Consider the following 17,130-nt stretch of genomic DNA (forward strand, 5'->3'; position numbering starts at 1 on the left):
TATTCAGTAAACTCTGAAGATATAAAAAAGACATCACCAAAAACTTATTTTCAGATAAATGTTTATTGACTAATAACCATAGTAATACATTAGATTTGGGGGAAGCAGTGAATTTTGTAATTTAATTGTTTTTTTATGTTCTGTCTCCCTTCCCTTTATTATAAGCTATTTGAGTATAAGAATTATGTCTTTTCAAATTTTGGTGCCCATAGAGCCTACTACATTACCTTGAACATAATAGATATTTTAATATTTGTTTATTGAATTGATTTTTATATGATTGAATTCCCTCCTCTTGTATCATAACACATTTCCCTGAGGCAAAAACAAAGCCTACTTCAGTAGTCTAAACTATGTTCTAAGAGAGCTGAAGTTTAGAGGCTTATTCTTTTAATCTTCCTGGCAGTTTTGAATTTTACACACTTCATTTCTTATTCAACTGTGGCCTTTTTAAACCTGGAAAAATCTAATTCAAGTCTTCTTTACTGAATCTTAAATTACGAATGAAAACAGTCTGTTCTAACCTATTTGCAGTTTTCTGGCAAGTGTTAAAATATTTAAGTGCAAAGGGCCAGATAAAGGTGAACTAAGCTGATTCTCCAACAACACATAGGAGATGTCTTTTCAAAGAATACATTATTATATTCATAAGACCACATTTTCACAGCAGTGATATAAAAATACTTGATGAATTACTTTCCCTGTGTTGTGGAATCAGATGATGAAAAACCATATATGCACTAATTCATTTGCAAATTAGACCTGGAATTAAAGTCATCTGAGGAGACTTACCTAAGTGTTGTCTCATATTCTTGATTAAAGAGAGCATAAGGGTATAATATTAGGTTAATATATGTTTTCTTTTGTTTTTTTTAAAGTCCATTTTGAGTGGAAATTCAACACATTTGTTACATTTTCACACTGTTAGAACATCAGCTCATTTCACAGACACTGAAACTGTCATTTCTTTCCATTCAAGTCAGGAAGCCTGATGGTATAATGTATACAGTGCTAGGCTTGGAGTCTAGAAGACCTGAATTTGAGTCACATCTCATTCACTCTCTGTGTGTTCCAGGATATATCCCTTCAACTTTCTTAGCCTCAGTTTCTTAATGTTTAGAATGGAAATAATAGGCAACTTCACAGGTTTGTCAGAAGGATCAAATGAAATAGTATATGTTTTGAAAATGTTATAATGGTATATAAATGTTAGCTATTAATTCCAGTAAAAAAAGTGATATAGTAGAAGATATTTCAAACCATTCACTGACTGATCCTTCAGATCCAATCATCCCTTTCTCTTCCCCAAAGGTCACTGGAGGAATAGTTACTAGTATGTAAGCCCCTGAGAGAGAACAAAATGGCAAATGGAAAACTGTTTCTTTATTTTATTTTATTTCCTTAGCCATTGGTGTGGCTTGCCAGAGTCACACAACTACTAAGTGTTTGAAGTTGAATTCAAATCAAGTATCAAGGAATTATTTCTACCATAAGGAATGGGATGTCTTAGAAGAGGCACCTTGGGAAATTAAAATTTGATATCCCATTTTATTTTGTTTTATTTATTATTAATGCAGAATTGTCTCTAATTCACGAATATTATATATATTTATGAATGATATATAGGCATCAGTGGCACAATTTGCAAGAGTTTTATCTTGCCTTTTCCTCTAGGTTGCTGCCTGATCACAAAGTCCACCTTGTTTGCGTTTTTGCTAAAATTGACTGGGGTGGGAAGGAGGATGAGTCAACCTGGTCATAGGATTTTTCCACCATGAGAATTTCTAGAGGATGTTAATGAGTGGAATATTCCCTCTTAAGAGTTAATATTCCTGGTGAAGTCCTCTCAAGGTTAAAAATCATTAAAACAAATTACCATTAGATTATTCTTAGAAGAAAGAGGGAGAGAGGCCTTGCATTCATAGTCATGTTTCCCTCCTGATTCTGTTAGGGAGGGAAATAGTTGAATACTTCCAGAGAAGAGACCTTGCATTCTTAGTTAACCACCTATTTGATGATAGACTGGGAGAAGAGTAGACTGTCTTCTCTTGTTTGATAATTACTAAGAAGACCTTGCATACTCAGACATTAATTCATTTAGATAGACAACAAAAGGTCATTTTCTTCTGATACCCTTGCCATCTGAATGGTGAGGTAATATTCTATGAAAGCATTTTATTCTTCTCTTTGTTACTGGATAGAGTTTTCGTGTAATGATTGTAACTCTGAAAACCTTTAACCAATCAGGTTGGAAGAGAGGGGGCTGGTGGGGGGGGGGGGATCATGCTAGGCCATATAATCTTGCTTGACTGTCACCTGGGGCAGCTCCTTGATCTTCACTACCTTTGTGAGACTTGGAGTGTGCCCTTTTCTTGAGAAAAGCCAAAATAAACTTTATTTTCTCAGAGTCTCTATATTTTTAAGTGGGTATTTATCAAAACCCATTAGTCAACTGTTTATTTTTCCCCTTGCCATGGGTTCTGGAAACATCCTTTCTGAGTCAAGGCAAATGTAAGGCCAGACCCTATTTTTGTGGTAAACCAATCAGAACCCTAGTTTTTTCTTTTCATCACTGTTTGCATTATTATCACAATAATAAAAGGGTTGTTTTGCCTATCTTAGGGGTCTTTGGCTACTGAGGAGCCATTGATCTCAGTTAATGTCAATTACTAGTCTTGCTAATAAATTGATCATGATTGAAACTTTGTACCTCAGTTTTTCTTTATCACAGACTTTTATCATAATAAGCTGTCATTTGGGGTCTGGTGACTGTGGGCCAAAGAAAGATAGGGAAACCAGACTGAAAATAAAAACATGCTAAGGAAATTACTGATAGTAGCTTTAACTTCCTAGGGCACAGATTTAGTCTTACAATTTTTCCAGCTTAAAGTATTCAGGGAATGAACAGCATTCTGTAAGTAACTTAGGGGGAATCATTTAAGAGAGAAACAAGGTTAGAGGGAACAGTTTATAACAGAATGTTTCATGTATAGCTGTCAGAGTTTATATTATTGGAATGAAAAGGCATTTAGGCGCAGGAGACAAGGGGGAGACCAAATACTTTTAACTTTAGATAAAATTGCAGGATTGAGGTACCCATATAAAACAGACTACAACAAAACAGGTAAAATGGCAAAAGAAGCAGAAAATTCCAATGAAGAGAAGAATGTCTTAAAAAGCAAATTGGCCAAATGGAAAAAGATATACAAAAAGTAACTGAAGGGGCAGCTAGGTGGTGCAGTGGATAGAGCACCGGCCCTGGAGTCAGGAGTACCTGAGTTCAAATCCAGCCTCAGGCACTTAATAATTACCTAGCTGTGTGGCCTTGGGCAAGCCAGTTAACCCCATTGCCTAGCAAAAACTGGGAGAAAAAAGTAACTGAAGAGTAAAACTTTTTTAAAAAGTAGAATTGGCCAAATGGAAAAGGAAAGGAAAAAAATCCACTGAAGAAAATAATTCCTTAAAAATTTGAATTGATCTTACCTTATACCTATTGGATTGGCAAATAAGACAGAAGGACAAAATGACAAATGTTGAAAGGGATGTAGGGAAATTTAAACATTGATGTACTATTGGAGGAGTTGTGAAATGATTCATCAATTCTGTTGAGCAATTTGGAACTATGCCCAAAGGGCTATAAAACTATACCTTCCCTGTGGCCTAGCAGTGCCACTGCTAGTTCTATATTCCAGACGAGATGAAATACAGGAAAAAAAGAATCTATATGTATAGGGATATTTATAACATCTCTCTTATGGACCTGGAGATTGAGAGGATGGCCAGCAGTTGGGAAATGGCTAACAAATGATGGCATGTGATTGAGATGAAATGCAGTTCTGTTATGGGAAATGATGAACAGGATGCTCTCACTAAGAGATGAGCAGATGCAATGGGTGATGTACAAAGTATAAAATAACAGCAATATTGCAGGATGATCAGCTGTGAATGATCTATATTCTCTCAACAATTCTATGACCCAAGTGAACTCTGAAAGAATTATGATAAAGGGGGCGGCTAGGTGGCATAGTGGATAAAGCACCGGCCTTGGAGTCAGGAGTACCTGGGTTCAAATCTGGTCTCAGACCCTTAATAATTACCTAGCTGTGTGGCCTTGGGCAAGCCACTTAACCCCATTTGCCTTGAAAAAAAAAAGAATTATGATAAAGAGTGCTAACTATCCCAAAGACAGTGATGATGGTGTCTGAATACAGAGCGAAGCATACTTTTTTCACTCTATTTTTCTTGAGGTTTCTCTTTGGGGAGGGGGCGCTTATGTTTACTTTTACAACATGACCTTTGTAGTAATATTTTCATGGATACATGGATACACATTTTTAACCTAGACCAAGTAACTTGCTTTCTCAGTGAGGGGAAGTGGGTGGGAGGAAGAGATAGAATTTGGAAATCAAGGTTTTGGAAGTAAATGTTGAAACTTGTTTTTGCAATTAGCTGGGGGAAAAATGTAAAATAAATAAAAATTTAAAAAAAGCAAAAGAAATTTAAATTCAGCAAGTGGAAGCTTATGATTTTATGAGTCATCAAGAAACAAATAAAATTTTTAAAAATGAAACAATAGAAGAAAATGAGAAATCCACATTGGAAAAACAACTGACCTCCAAAACACATCCAAGACAAATAATTTTAAAATGATTGGTCAAAAGGAGATCCTAGACATAAGCTTTCAAAAAATTATCAAGGATATTTTGTAAGAGGAGGATGAAACAGAAAATGAAAGAATACACCAATCACTTCCTGAAAGGGGTCCCTAAATTCCCAGGAATATTATAATTAAATTCCAGAATTCCCAGGTCAAAATTACAATATCACAAGCAAATGGAAAGAAACAATTCAAGTAATATGGAGCTACAGTCAGGATAACACAAGATTTAGTAGCTTCCACATTAAAGGTGCAGAGATGTTAGAATATGATATTCTGGAAGACAAAGGGGCTAGGATTGTAAATGAGAATAATTTATTCAGCAAAATTGGATTAAAAAATGTTTACTGAATGTAATAAGGGTCTTTCAAGCATTCTTCATGGAAAAACCAGAGGTGAATAGAAAATCTGATTTTCAAATGCAAGACTCAAGAGAAGCATAAAAAGATAAAGAAAAGGAAAACACAGGGAGGCTAGGTGGCGCAGTGGATAAAGCACTGGCCTTGGAGTCAGGAGTACCTGGGTTCAAATCCAGTCTCAGACACTTAATAATTACCTAGCTGTGTGGCCTTGGGCAAGCCACTTAAACCTATTTGCCTTGCAAAAACCTAAAAAAAAAAGGAAAACATAGGGAACTTTATAAGGCAAATTGTTTATAGTCCTATATGAGAAAATTACACTTGTATCTCATAAAAATTTTCTCATAAGTATCTAGACAGAGGTCACAGATGTAAGTTAAATATGAAAGGATGTAATCTAAAAAATTAAAATTAGGGGTGAGAAAGCAGAATGCAAGGGGAGAAAGGGAAAGAGAGAGATAAAATGAGGAAAATTATCTTCCACAAAAGAGGAAAGGAAAAAAATTTTTTACAGTGGAGGGGAAGCTGGGGGATGTGAGGGATGAGCACATGAATCTTACTCTCATTAGAATTGGCACCAAGAACAAATAATATGACCCCTTAATTGGGTATAGAATTGTAGCTTCCTATCAGGAAAAGAAGTAGAAGGAAAAGAGAAAAGGGGGGACAGTGATAGAGGGAAGAGTGGATGGGGGAAAGTGGCAAATAAAGGCAAAACACTTTTGAAGAGGAACAAAATGAAAGGAGAAAGAGAATAAAATAAATGGGGGAATAATTAAATAAGTCATTTCCCAGTTGATAAATGAACAAAAGATATAATGTCAGTTTTCAAATGAAATAATCGAAGTTATTGATAGCCATATAAAAAATGCTCTAAATCACTGTTGATTGGAGAAATGCAAATTGAAACAATTCTGAAATGCTCCTTTACACTATCATATCTACATTAAAGTAGAAGAGGAAAATAACAAATGTAGAAGGGAATGTGGGAGAAATGAGATATTAATGTGTCATTGGTGAAATTATGACTCTATACAATAATTTGTAGAGCAGTTTGAAGCTATACCCAAATAGCTATAAAACCACATATACCCTTTGACCTAGTAATATCACTACTAGATATGATTTCCAAAAGATTTAAAAAACAAATAAGAAAAAAGATCTATATAGTCACAAAAATATTTAAAGCATCTCTTTTCTGGTGGTAAAGAATTGGAAATTGAGGGGATGTCCATCCATTGGAGAATGACTGAACAAATTGTTGGATGTGATTTGATGGAATACTATTGAGCTATAAGAAAAGCAGAATGTTCTCAGAAAAACCTGGAAAGATTACATGAACTGATGCAAAGTGAAATGAGTAGAACCAGGAGAACATTGTACACAGAAACAGAAATATTAAAAATTATTTTTACATACAATTGGGAAAAATAAAATACCAAATAAATAATTTTAAGAAAGAAAACTTCTGAGATTTCTTAGAAACAGAAGGAAAAGTAGAAGGTGAAGGAATTCACAAGTCATGTTTGAACAAGACCCTACCAAAAAAACTCCTTGAAACATCATAGTCAATATAGTGAACATTCAGGTCAAAGAAAAATACAGTAAACAGTAAGAAAGGAAAAAAATTCAAGTAATCAGGAATCAGAATTTTAAAATGGAGCTGGGAGCTTGAAATATGAAATTCCAAAAAGCAAAGGATATATAGACTTAAGTCAAGCATAACTTACCCAGCAAAACAATATTATCCTTCTACATAAATTTTTAATGAAGTAGAGAATTTCCAAGTAATCTTGATCAAAAAATTAGAGTTATATAAATATTTTGAGAAACATGAAAAGATAAACAAATGATAAAAAGTATATATATAAGCAATGATATAAAGTATTATAGAATAATTATATATATCATATATTATATATCATATATATGATATATATATATATAATATATATATACCTATTTGTGACTAATATTAACTATCTTTGAGGGGGAAAGGGAAGAAAAAAGGGGAGGAAATTTCCATGATAAATTCGTTGTGTTTCTAAAAGGAATTGCAAGTTGTAAACAGTGAATTTGCATTTTCATGTACAGTTATCTTTTTTAATGGTACCATATTATGGACATTAAAAACAATGATAAAAGACTAAACAATGATAAATTGCTATCTTCTAATATGGAAATAAATCATACATATATCCTCTCTGAACACTATCAATATCAGGTATCACAGAAGAAATATAACAGAAGACTGGGAGTGGTTCTGTTATACCTTTACAATCTTAAAAAGAAGAGTGGAAAGGAATGGGGAGAGGAAAAACTGGGGTTGGGGAAGAAAAAAATTAGGGGAAAGTATCTTACCTAATCAGGGTGTGCAAGCAGACATTTATACAAATATAAAGGATGGAGTGAAAGGAGCAGCTGACATGAACCTTGTTCTCATTAGAATAGGTCAAAGGAGGGAAACAACATATACACAAACACACCCACACAGAATCATGTATAAAAATACATTTCACTCAACAAGGAACATGAGGGAAATAAGAGAAAAAGGGAGAAATGAGATTTATAGAGAGTACAGATTAAGAAAAGAATTAGTTCTAAGCAAGATTAGTTCTAAGAATGTATGAAAATATTTTTGGTTCTTTTTAAAGTATGGGGATTTGAGGAAGTGCTCATAAATTGGGGGATGGCTGAACAAATATGATATATAAATATGATGGAATGCTATTGTGTTATAAAACATGATGGAGAAAAAGATTCCTGAAAAACCTGGGAAGACATGTGAATTCATGCAGAGAAGTAAACAGAACCAAGAGAACAATTTATATAAAATTTTTGCAAATTTTAAAGGCAGATGTCTTTGAAAGAATTCAGAACTTGGATTATTGTGATGACCAAATATGATTCTAGAGAACTAGATGAAATATGCTACTTGAAAGAATGGCAGGGGCAGTTAGGGGGCGCAGTGGAGTCAGGAGGAACTGAGTTCAAATCCAACCTCAGACAGTTAATAATTACCTAGCTGTGTGGCCTTGGGCAAGCCACTTAACCCCATTGCCTTGACAAAAAGAAAAACCCCAAGGGGCAGCTAGGTGGTGCAGTGGGTAAAGCACCGGCCCTGGAGTCAAAAGTACCTGGGTTCAAATCCGGTCTCAGACACTTAATAATTACCTAGCTGTGTGGCCTTGGGCAAACCACTTAACCCCATTTGCCTTGCAAAAAACTAAGAAAAAAAACCTAAAAAATGGCAAAATGACACATATTAGATGGAGGTGGGGCGGGGGGGAAGAGAGAGAGAGAGATGGCTAATTTGGACATTCATTTTGCCTCACTTGATATGTTTGTAACAAGAGTTTTGTTTTCTCTTCTTAAGGGAATAGGGAAGAAGAAAAAGTTGTTTTTTGCTGATTAAAAAATATGTAATTTTTAAAATATATTCCCAGTAAAATAAAAAAAAACACTCTCTTCCCTAGTTGGATGTGTTGGGGAAAGGGTGGATATCAAAAGAACAATTATGAAAAAATAATACACCCATTTTTTTAGTTCTCATTAAAGTCAGGGCTATATCAATGTCTTTTAAAGTCAGGAATATATTTTGGTTGTATTCATATTGAAAGGTACTTCTAAATCAAAATTCTTCATTGTTTGGAATTTGCCTAAGTTCTCTGTTTACTTAAAACAATCTTTATGATTTTCTGGGTCTCTTTAGCTATGGTGCTAAATAGAATATTATATAAGACAGGAGAAGGAAAAGATGAATGCTAAGATGATGCTATCACTTCTACTGTGAGGTGATGCTTGTCCTTCATTCTCAAAAACCATGGTACCAGGGAGGTGATGCCATGACATTTATGAGAACTGGATTTTAGTGAGGGGATTCTGTGCTAAGTTACAAGCCTCATTTTCTCCCCCTGAACCATCTAGGTCCAGTGGCCAGATATAAATCAGGATCACTGGAGATGACCCTGGATGGGAGGCAATCAGGGTTAAGTGACTTGTCCAAGGTCAGAAAGCTCTAGTGTCAAGTATCTAAGACCCATCCTCCTGACTCCAAGGTCAGTACACTACCTACTGCACCACCTACCTGACTCTAATTACTGTGAGATAATTGCTTCAAGAATGTGGATCACTAAAATTATATCCACATAATAAATTAACATCTGAGAATCTGAATAATGCAACATACTCTTTCCATTAAAGTTTTATCTTTAATTGTATTTAATTTTTAAAAATTTAATTGTATTTTTTAAATGACATGATAATAGAACTAAGTAGAAAACAGGGTATTTTTGTTTTCTACTTTTATATGAATCCAGGTCTAGAATATTTTAATTACTGACAATTCCAGGTTAACATTTTAAAAGTCATTAGTTGACCCTTTAAAATGTCAATGTAGGGGCAGCTAGGTTGTGCAGTGGATGTAGCACTGGTCCTAGAGACAGGAAGACCTGAGTTCAAATGTGACCTCAGACACTTAATGATTACCTAGCTGTGTGACCTTGGACAAGTCATGTAACCCCATTGACTTAATAAATAAAAAAAATTAAAATGTCAAAGCAAAAATTTTTTTAAATATCATTGCAAAACTAGTCTATAATATATATTATTTTTTCTCCCTTTAATCTTATAGTCATATTAAAGTTGGAATGATACAGGACAAACCAAATATTAAAGGAAAACTAAATATTAGCTCTAGTAAACATTTATTTTTTGGAAATGGAGAAAGTCTATGATAGCTAACTGCTAAATCATTCTAGGGACTGGGGGTTAGGATTAGGGTAAGCGTTACATAAAAATTTCCATTCTGCAGTTCAAACCTTCCTTCAGTTACTGACAAATGTTTTGCTATACTATTATATCTACATAGGAATTTCTATATTATGTAGTAACTACATAAATAGAGTTCCCTTTGATAAATTTAGTTCATTTCTGGAAAGGACAAAAAGTGAAAGTGTGAAGAGGCCTGCAAAATGTTAATTTTTATCTCAGAGATGAAACCATTTGCTGATACTCTGCTGGGATTTGAAAGAACAAGATAAAAAGTGTTATCTTCCCTTTTTATCTGAGACTTTGGGTATGTCTAATTTTGATTTTAATTCTACATACATGTATAACAGGGTAAACAAAAAATGCTTATTTGCTGGAATGAGATGAGAAAAGCTTTGCTTGTCAGGGAAGGAAAAGTTGCTGCTGATTAAGGGGAGTAGATACTAAGACTGGTTAAGAAGGGAAGCTCAATGAGAGAAAATATGTCCTTTAACCAATATGTTCTCCCTCTGCAGAAATTTTGCCCTTGCTATTAGAGGCTAGCAACCAAGAGGCTAGCAGAGTGTTGGGAAAATGTGATACTTTGCCTCTTATCCTCCACTCCTCCAGCCCTAGTCATTATTCCTATTTGATTCTTTAGTCTGCTGATTCAGTTCACAGTATTTTCTACTTCTTTCCCTTTCATCCAAACCTGTAAAAGGGGCATCCAGGAAAAATACCAGGGATTTGTACACATAGATCTGGGGATCAATTGGGAAATTTCTAGCAAATGATTTTTCTTCATTTCTGTCAGTTCCCTAAGCCTAAACTAAGAATGACAAGGATATACTAAAGAATCATAACCAATTTGATATCCCAGTAAACACATTTTCCAGACTACACAGAACCCAAACTTGGATATCAAAACTGTCCCCTCAGGATTGTACCGCATTTTAAGATCAATAATAGTCTCACTCTGACTCTTAAAAGTTGGTCCCTCAAGAGCCTGAATATCCCCAGGGCAGGGACCTCTGGAAGGTGAACAAGTATTAACTTTCTGGGCAGCTAATGTTGCTGCAGACTAGAATGAATAGTTCTAGGCACAACCCAGGAAAAATTTCACCGTGGTCACCCACTTTAACTTCTCTGACCCTAGGGGCATGCACCTCGGGAGGAAGAAAAAGCCAGAATTGTGCCCCCCAAGGACCAGACAAGAATCCTTTCCCTGTCAAATCTCCCCATAACAATTAAACTCCTCTGAACGGAAGGTTGCTCCCCTTTTTAGAACTTCTAAGACCTTTTTCCTTCACGTTGCACACTTAGTCCTGCGAACTCTATCCCCACACATGTTCTTCCCACATCCCAATCTGCTACCAGTCATTTACCATTAAAGTCCCGTGGCACTTTCTTTGCTTCCACTTACCAAACCTGATAACTTGCTGGGAAGATCTGGGAATGCATGTGTCAAGCGAGCAAAGGAAGCAGAAGAGGCCCCAGCCGACAAACTTGCTTCTGAGCCTGGAGCCGACAAGAAGTGTGATGTTCTCCATCTTTTCTCCCCCTTCTTACTGTATCCCCAAAACGTTGGCACTTCCCAGCGCTCAGAAGCTGCTCCTTAGTCCAACACAATCCCTCCTCATTCTCCTGGGGGTTTCCTTCACTGTGCCCTGCTTATCTCTCCTTCATACCAGGAGAGAGAGAGAGAGAGAGAGAGAGAGAGAGAGAGAGAGAGAGAGAGAGAGAGAGAGAGAGAGGTAAATATAGAATTTCAGGTGAGAAAGTGGCAGGCAGTCGCTGTGGTCTTCTGAAATTGTCACTCTTCTCTATGCCATCACCACCTTTTTTCATCAAGAGCAGATTTAGACCAATCGAAGCTCTCTTTGAACCTGTTGATCAGGGAATTTTGGTGGTGAAAATAACCCTAAATAGCTGAAATGTCTTCATCATTTATTCTTAGGTCAAATCCAAAAATGGGAAAGGTGGGGAGAGAAAAGGGATAAAGCAAGAGTAGAGAAAAGCAGAAAAAGCAAGAGGGTAGACAGTGTATGAATTTTTGCAGAGATTCTGAGCAGTTAAGAACTGTAGGATTTCCAGTAGATTAAATGGGATTAGAGCTATCCTTCCCACTCTCATTCCTTCTTCCTGCCTCATCCTTTCTTTATTCTGTGCTCTTCCTGCTCTTAGAACACCCTTTTTGCCTTCTGTGAAGGATGGAAATCTAATAAAATCTCTGTAGTCTAATAATAAAAGCAAATCCTTGCATGGACTGATGCTGAGAGAGATGAATTGAACCAGAAAAACTTTGTATATCCTAACAGCAACATGGGGGCAATGATCAACCTTGATGGACTTGCTCATTCCATCAATGCAACAAATCAGGGACAGTTTTGGGCTGTCTGCGATGGAGAATATCATCTGTATCCAGAGAAAGAATTGTGGAGCTTGAACAAAGATCAAGGACTATTACCTTTTATTAGGGGGAAAAAAGTTATCTTATTATGTAATTTTGCTATCTCTTATACTTTATGTTTCTTCCTTTAAGGATATGATTTCTTTCTCATCACATTCAATTTGGATCAATGTATATCATGGAAATAATGTAAAGACTAACAGACTGCCTTCTGTGGGGGGTGGGGGGAGGGAAGCAAGAATAGGAGAAAAATTGTAAAACTAAAAATAAATAAAATCTTTCTTAAAAAAATAAAAAGTTAAGGGGCGGCTAGGTGGCACAGTGGATAGAGCACTGGCCTTGGAGTCAGGAATACCTGGGTTCAAATCCAACCTCAGACACTTAAAAATTACCTAGCCTTGTGGCCTTGGGCAAGCCACTTAACTCCATTGCCCTGAAAAATCTAAAAAAAAAAGTAAAAAAAAAAAAAAGCTGGGGCGACTGGGTGGCACAGTGGATAGAACACCAGCCCTGGAGTCAGGAGTACCTGGGCTCAAATCTGGACTCAGACATTTAATAATTATCTAGCTGTGTGGGCTTGGGCAAGCTACTTAACCCCGTTTGCCTTACAAAAACAACCTAAAAAAATGGACATCCTTGTTATAAATTTCAATTTATTGGAAAATATTCTAGTTTTTTCCATTACAAATAATGACATTTATTTTAGATATCATTTTAAGGAAAGAGCAATTTATTCATATTTTCCTAGTGTTCTTAAAAACTTTTATTTTAGAAGCTTTTTGAATATATATTATTATAATCATTTTTTGTTTGATGTTATTAATAAATAGCACAGTATATAGAATACTGAACTGGAAGTTAGGAAAATCTATATTCAAATCAAGCCTCAGATGCTTACTGTGTGAACAAGTGGCAAATTGCCTCCAATTTCTTCAGAATAAAATGATAATAAAAGCACCTTTTTCATGGGGCTGTTATGAAGATCAAATGAAACAATATTATAAGACACCATGCAAACCTTAAAGCACTAGATATTGCTGCTGCTACTACTGCTACTACCAGTATCACCTCCCATAATTCCACTTCTGCTATTACTATGAGTTTATACTTTTCCTTATATATTAAACAAATCTTGCATTCTTTGTGGATCCAGAGGAGAGGGGAATAAAAGAGGGATGTTGGAGTCAGAGAGGCATTATTTGTAAAAGGAAACAAATCTAAAGTTTGGAAAGTTAGTAAAGAAAAAGGTAAAAGGGAGGAAAGGCTAACATGAAATGAACATGGAGAAAGTAGTTTACTGAAGAAAAAGTATAGAACAAAATAAAGAGAAACAAAAAAATTTTCTATTATAACTCTGAATGTGAATAAGATGAATTCACCAATAAAATGAAAAAGCTTAGCAAAATTAATTAGAAAACAAAACCTAACAACATATTGTTTATAAGAAACTCACAGGAGACATGCAGAATTACAAAAAAATTGAAATAAGGAGTTGAATCATAATATATTATGTTTCAGCTGAGTACAAAAAATAGGGACAGCAATTTTGACTTCAGACAAGGCAAAAGGAAATGTCTAAATTTTAAAAAGAAAGGCTGGAATTACATTTTAATCTGAAAGGTAACTAGAAAATGAATTAATTCCAGCATTCAATGTATATGCATCCAATGTCATAACTTGTAATACTTAAAACAAAAACAAAATCATAGGGAGAAATAAGCAATATTATAATAATGAATGACTTCAATTTACCTCCTATCAGCCCTAGATAATTCTTACTGAGAAATAAGCAAAAAAGAATTTAAGGACCTGAACAGAATTTTAGAAGAATAAGACCTCAGGTTATTGTTGAATAGAAATAGAAAATTACATGCCTATTTCCCAGCTTGTGTATGTCACCTTTATAAAAAGCATTGATGCATTAGGATATAAAAACCTCACAAACACATGCAGAAATATAATTTACATCCTTTACTCATTGCAGTATAACAAAATTATGATATAAAAATGTCCATGACAAAAGTTTTAAAAATCAATTACCTAATCCTGAAAAATTGTTGAGTCAAAGAACAAAGCATAGAAATGATAAGTACTTTCATTAAAGATGACAGCAAGAGACAGCCTAACAGATTTTTAGAATGAAGTCAAAGTACTCCTTAGGGGAAAATTTACATCTATAAACTCTTTAATTGACAAACAAGAGAAAGAGCCTATAAAAATGGAAAATGCTACTAAAAATACTAGAAACCAGTAAATCAAAACTCCCAATTAAACACCAAAATAAAAATCCTAAAAGGAGAAGAAATTAACAACATTGAAAACAAAGGCTGAATTAACTATTAGCATTTTTCCAAAAGTCAATAAAATTGAGATGCCAGTTGACATCAGTTCCTACATGCTACACAAGTTTAGGTACCTCTAAGCAGGGTCTGTGGTCTCTTATTACTCTGGCACTCCTGGTCAGATTTTATCTTCAATGTTTGCAAAAACTTCCTATGCAGAGTTGGAATGAAAAAGTAATTCATTGTGATTTTTCTCTTGGATTTCCCTATCAAGATTTGGTCTGGTACACTTTCTAGATTGGGGGGCAGAAATTGGGTAGGGGAAGCGGAAAAGAGATAGAGTTCACTCACTGTAGTCATTCTACTTGACTTCCTTAGGTTTTTCAAATAATTATTTTTTGGTTTTATCATTTCTATAATCATTTTGGTTTCCAATTTGTCTTTTTTTGTGATTAATTTGAGATTGTCAATATGTTGGGTTTCTAATTTTTTAAAGTGCAAATTCAATTTGTTACTTCTCTCATTTTCTATTTCATTAATATATGCTTTAGAAAAATTAATTTTTCATTCTTGAGGACGGTTTTAGGTATGTGCCCCAAATATCAGGGGTTTTATTATTATAATGTTTTTCACTTAATTATTAAGTAATTCTTCTTTTCTGTTTTGACCCATTATTAAAGATTTCATTATTAAATTTCAATTCAGGTACTTTTTTTCTTTTGTGCTTCCTGAGGTGATTACTATTTTTATTTTGTTGTGGTCTGAAAATGATATGTTGATTGTTTCTGTCTATATTTGCAATATTTCTGCATCTAATACTTGGCTTTCAATTCTTAGCTCCATGTAGTGCTGAGAAATGTATATATTATTTAGTAGACCCATTTAGAAGATAACTTTCTCATACATTTGACTAAAACTGAGAGAAAAGATTCAAATTTCTAATATTATTGTGTTACTCTCTATCTTTTCTTATAATTCAGGTTTTTTTCCTTAGATAATTTAGATACTAAAGCATTGAGTGCACATTAAGAATATTTATTTGTTGTCTATGGTTCCTTTTGGCATAAAATGATCTTTTTAATCTCTTCATTGAGAATTTTTGGTTTTACTTTGTATGATAAAATGATTGCAACTCTTGATTTTTCAAACTTACTTGGTGCATCATGAATTTTTTTCCAGCCCCTCAGTTTTAATCTGTGTCTATCTTGGTTTTTGAAATGTGTTTCTTATAAGCACTAGATTGTGAACTTTTCTTATGTAATTTGTCATTCTTTCTCATTTTATTAGATTGTTTAATCTATTCACATTTAGAAGAATTAGATATATATTTTCCTCTATTTATCCCTAATATTTTTTTTCATAAATTAAAATTTTTTTGGTTCCTCTTCAAAAATAATACTGTATATCTCTTCTGTTATTTTTGCTTAATTTACTTTGTGTAAATAAACCCTCTTTTAACAGACTCTTTTTCTCACCTTAAAGTCCACTTTCCTTTGTTATTTCATTCCCTAGTGCTGAAATATAATTTATTAATTCATTTTATTTGTTTTTTCATTAAGTAATTATTTTTAAAAAATCCTTTCCTCACCTTTAAATTCTATTAGTTTTTCTATGCCATATACATACGTGTGTGTGTGTGTGTGTGTGTGTATGTGTGTGTGTGTGTGTGTGTGTGTGTATGGGGGGTTTGCAAAGCAAATGGGGTTAAGTGGCTTTCCCAAGACCACACAGCTAGGTAATTATTAAGTGTCTGAGGTCAAATTTGAACTCAGGTACTCCTGACTCCAGGGCTGTTGCTCCATCCACTGCGCCACCTTGCCACCCCTCTACGCCTTTTTTAAAGAAATGTGTTTAATCCATTTTCCTCATTAATTATCTTCCCTTTCTGTATGTATATTCTAAACTTTTATTCTTTGATTTATTGTCCTCATAAACATTTTTATAATAAAAAAATTTTCCCTCTCCTCATGGAATATTCTAAAGTACCTATTTTTAATTACCTCTTCTATACAATTTCTAGTACTTTGTAGATTTTGCCCCCACCTTCCTTTTACTATTGTGCTTCACTCTTAAAAGTAAGCACTCCTGAAGGAGATAGAAGGTTAACAGTATTTCCTTCATAATAGATATTTTCCAGTGTCTCGATCATTCTGTTCATTTTTACCATTTGTCCTACATAGAATAGTTTTCACCCATTTCCATGAACTCTGCTATACACACCTAGACACCATAGATATTTTTTTTTTAGGTTTTCGCAAGGCGAATGGGGTTAAGTGGCTTGCTCAAGGCCACACAGCTAGGTAATTATTAAGTGTCTGAGACCGGATTTGAACCCAGGTACTCCTGACTACAGGGCCGGTTCTTTGTCCACTGCGCCACCTAGCCGCCCACCATTGATAAATTTATTGACAGAAATTCATTGACAGAAAACAAATTCTGCAAGCAACCAGGAGAAATACCTTCAGTTAGAAAAAATAAAAATTCAGATGATACAAAATTATTAGAAACTGAAGGAGAGCATGGAATCTTGTGTTCTGAATAATATAGGAGCACAAAAGGGGCAAAGAACACCTATCTTGTAAATTTGAAACTAGCCATTAATGAAAAAAGTGAATATTAAATAAAAATACATTACAAACATTACTAGAAAGAAAGCCAGATGAATATATTATT

The 17,130-nt window shown here is 34.4% G+C and overlaps 1 protein-coding gene across 1 annotated transcript in view; it reads right to left on the reverse strand.

The window, feature by feature from the left end:
- GRIK1 (glutamate ionotropic receptor kainate type subunit 1) overlaps positions 1-17,130 on the reverse strand; it is a 164,583-nt gene that overhangs the window by 115,222 nt on the left and 32,231 nt on the right. The window contains exon 2 of the mRNA XM_074213868.1: positions 11,189-11,445. Coding sequence (XP_074069969.1) covers positions 11,189-11,315 — 127 coding nt within the window. The 5' untranslated portion in view covers positions 11,316-11,445. The remainder of the gene's footprint in view (positions 1-11,188; positions 11,446-17,130) is intronic.

The sequence above is a fragment of the Macrotis lagotis genome, chromosome 1 (assembly GCF_037893015.1).
Source record: "Macrotis lagotis isolate mMagLag1 chromosome 1, bilby.v1.9.chrom.fasta, whole genome shotgun sequence".
NCBI lineage: Eukaryota > Metazoa > Chordata > Mammalia > Peramelemorphia > Peramelidae > Macrotis > Macrotis lagotis.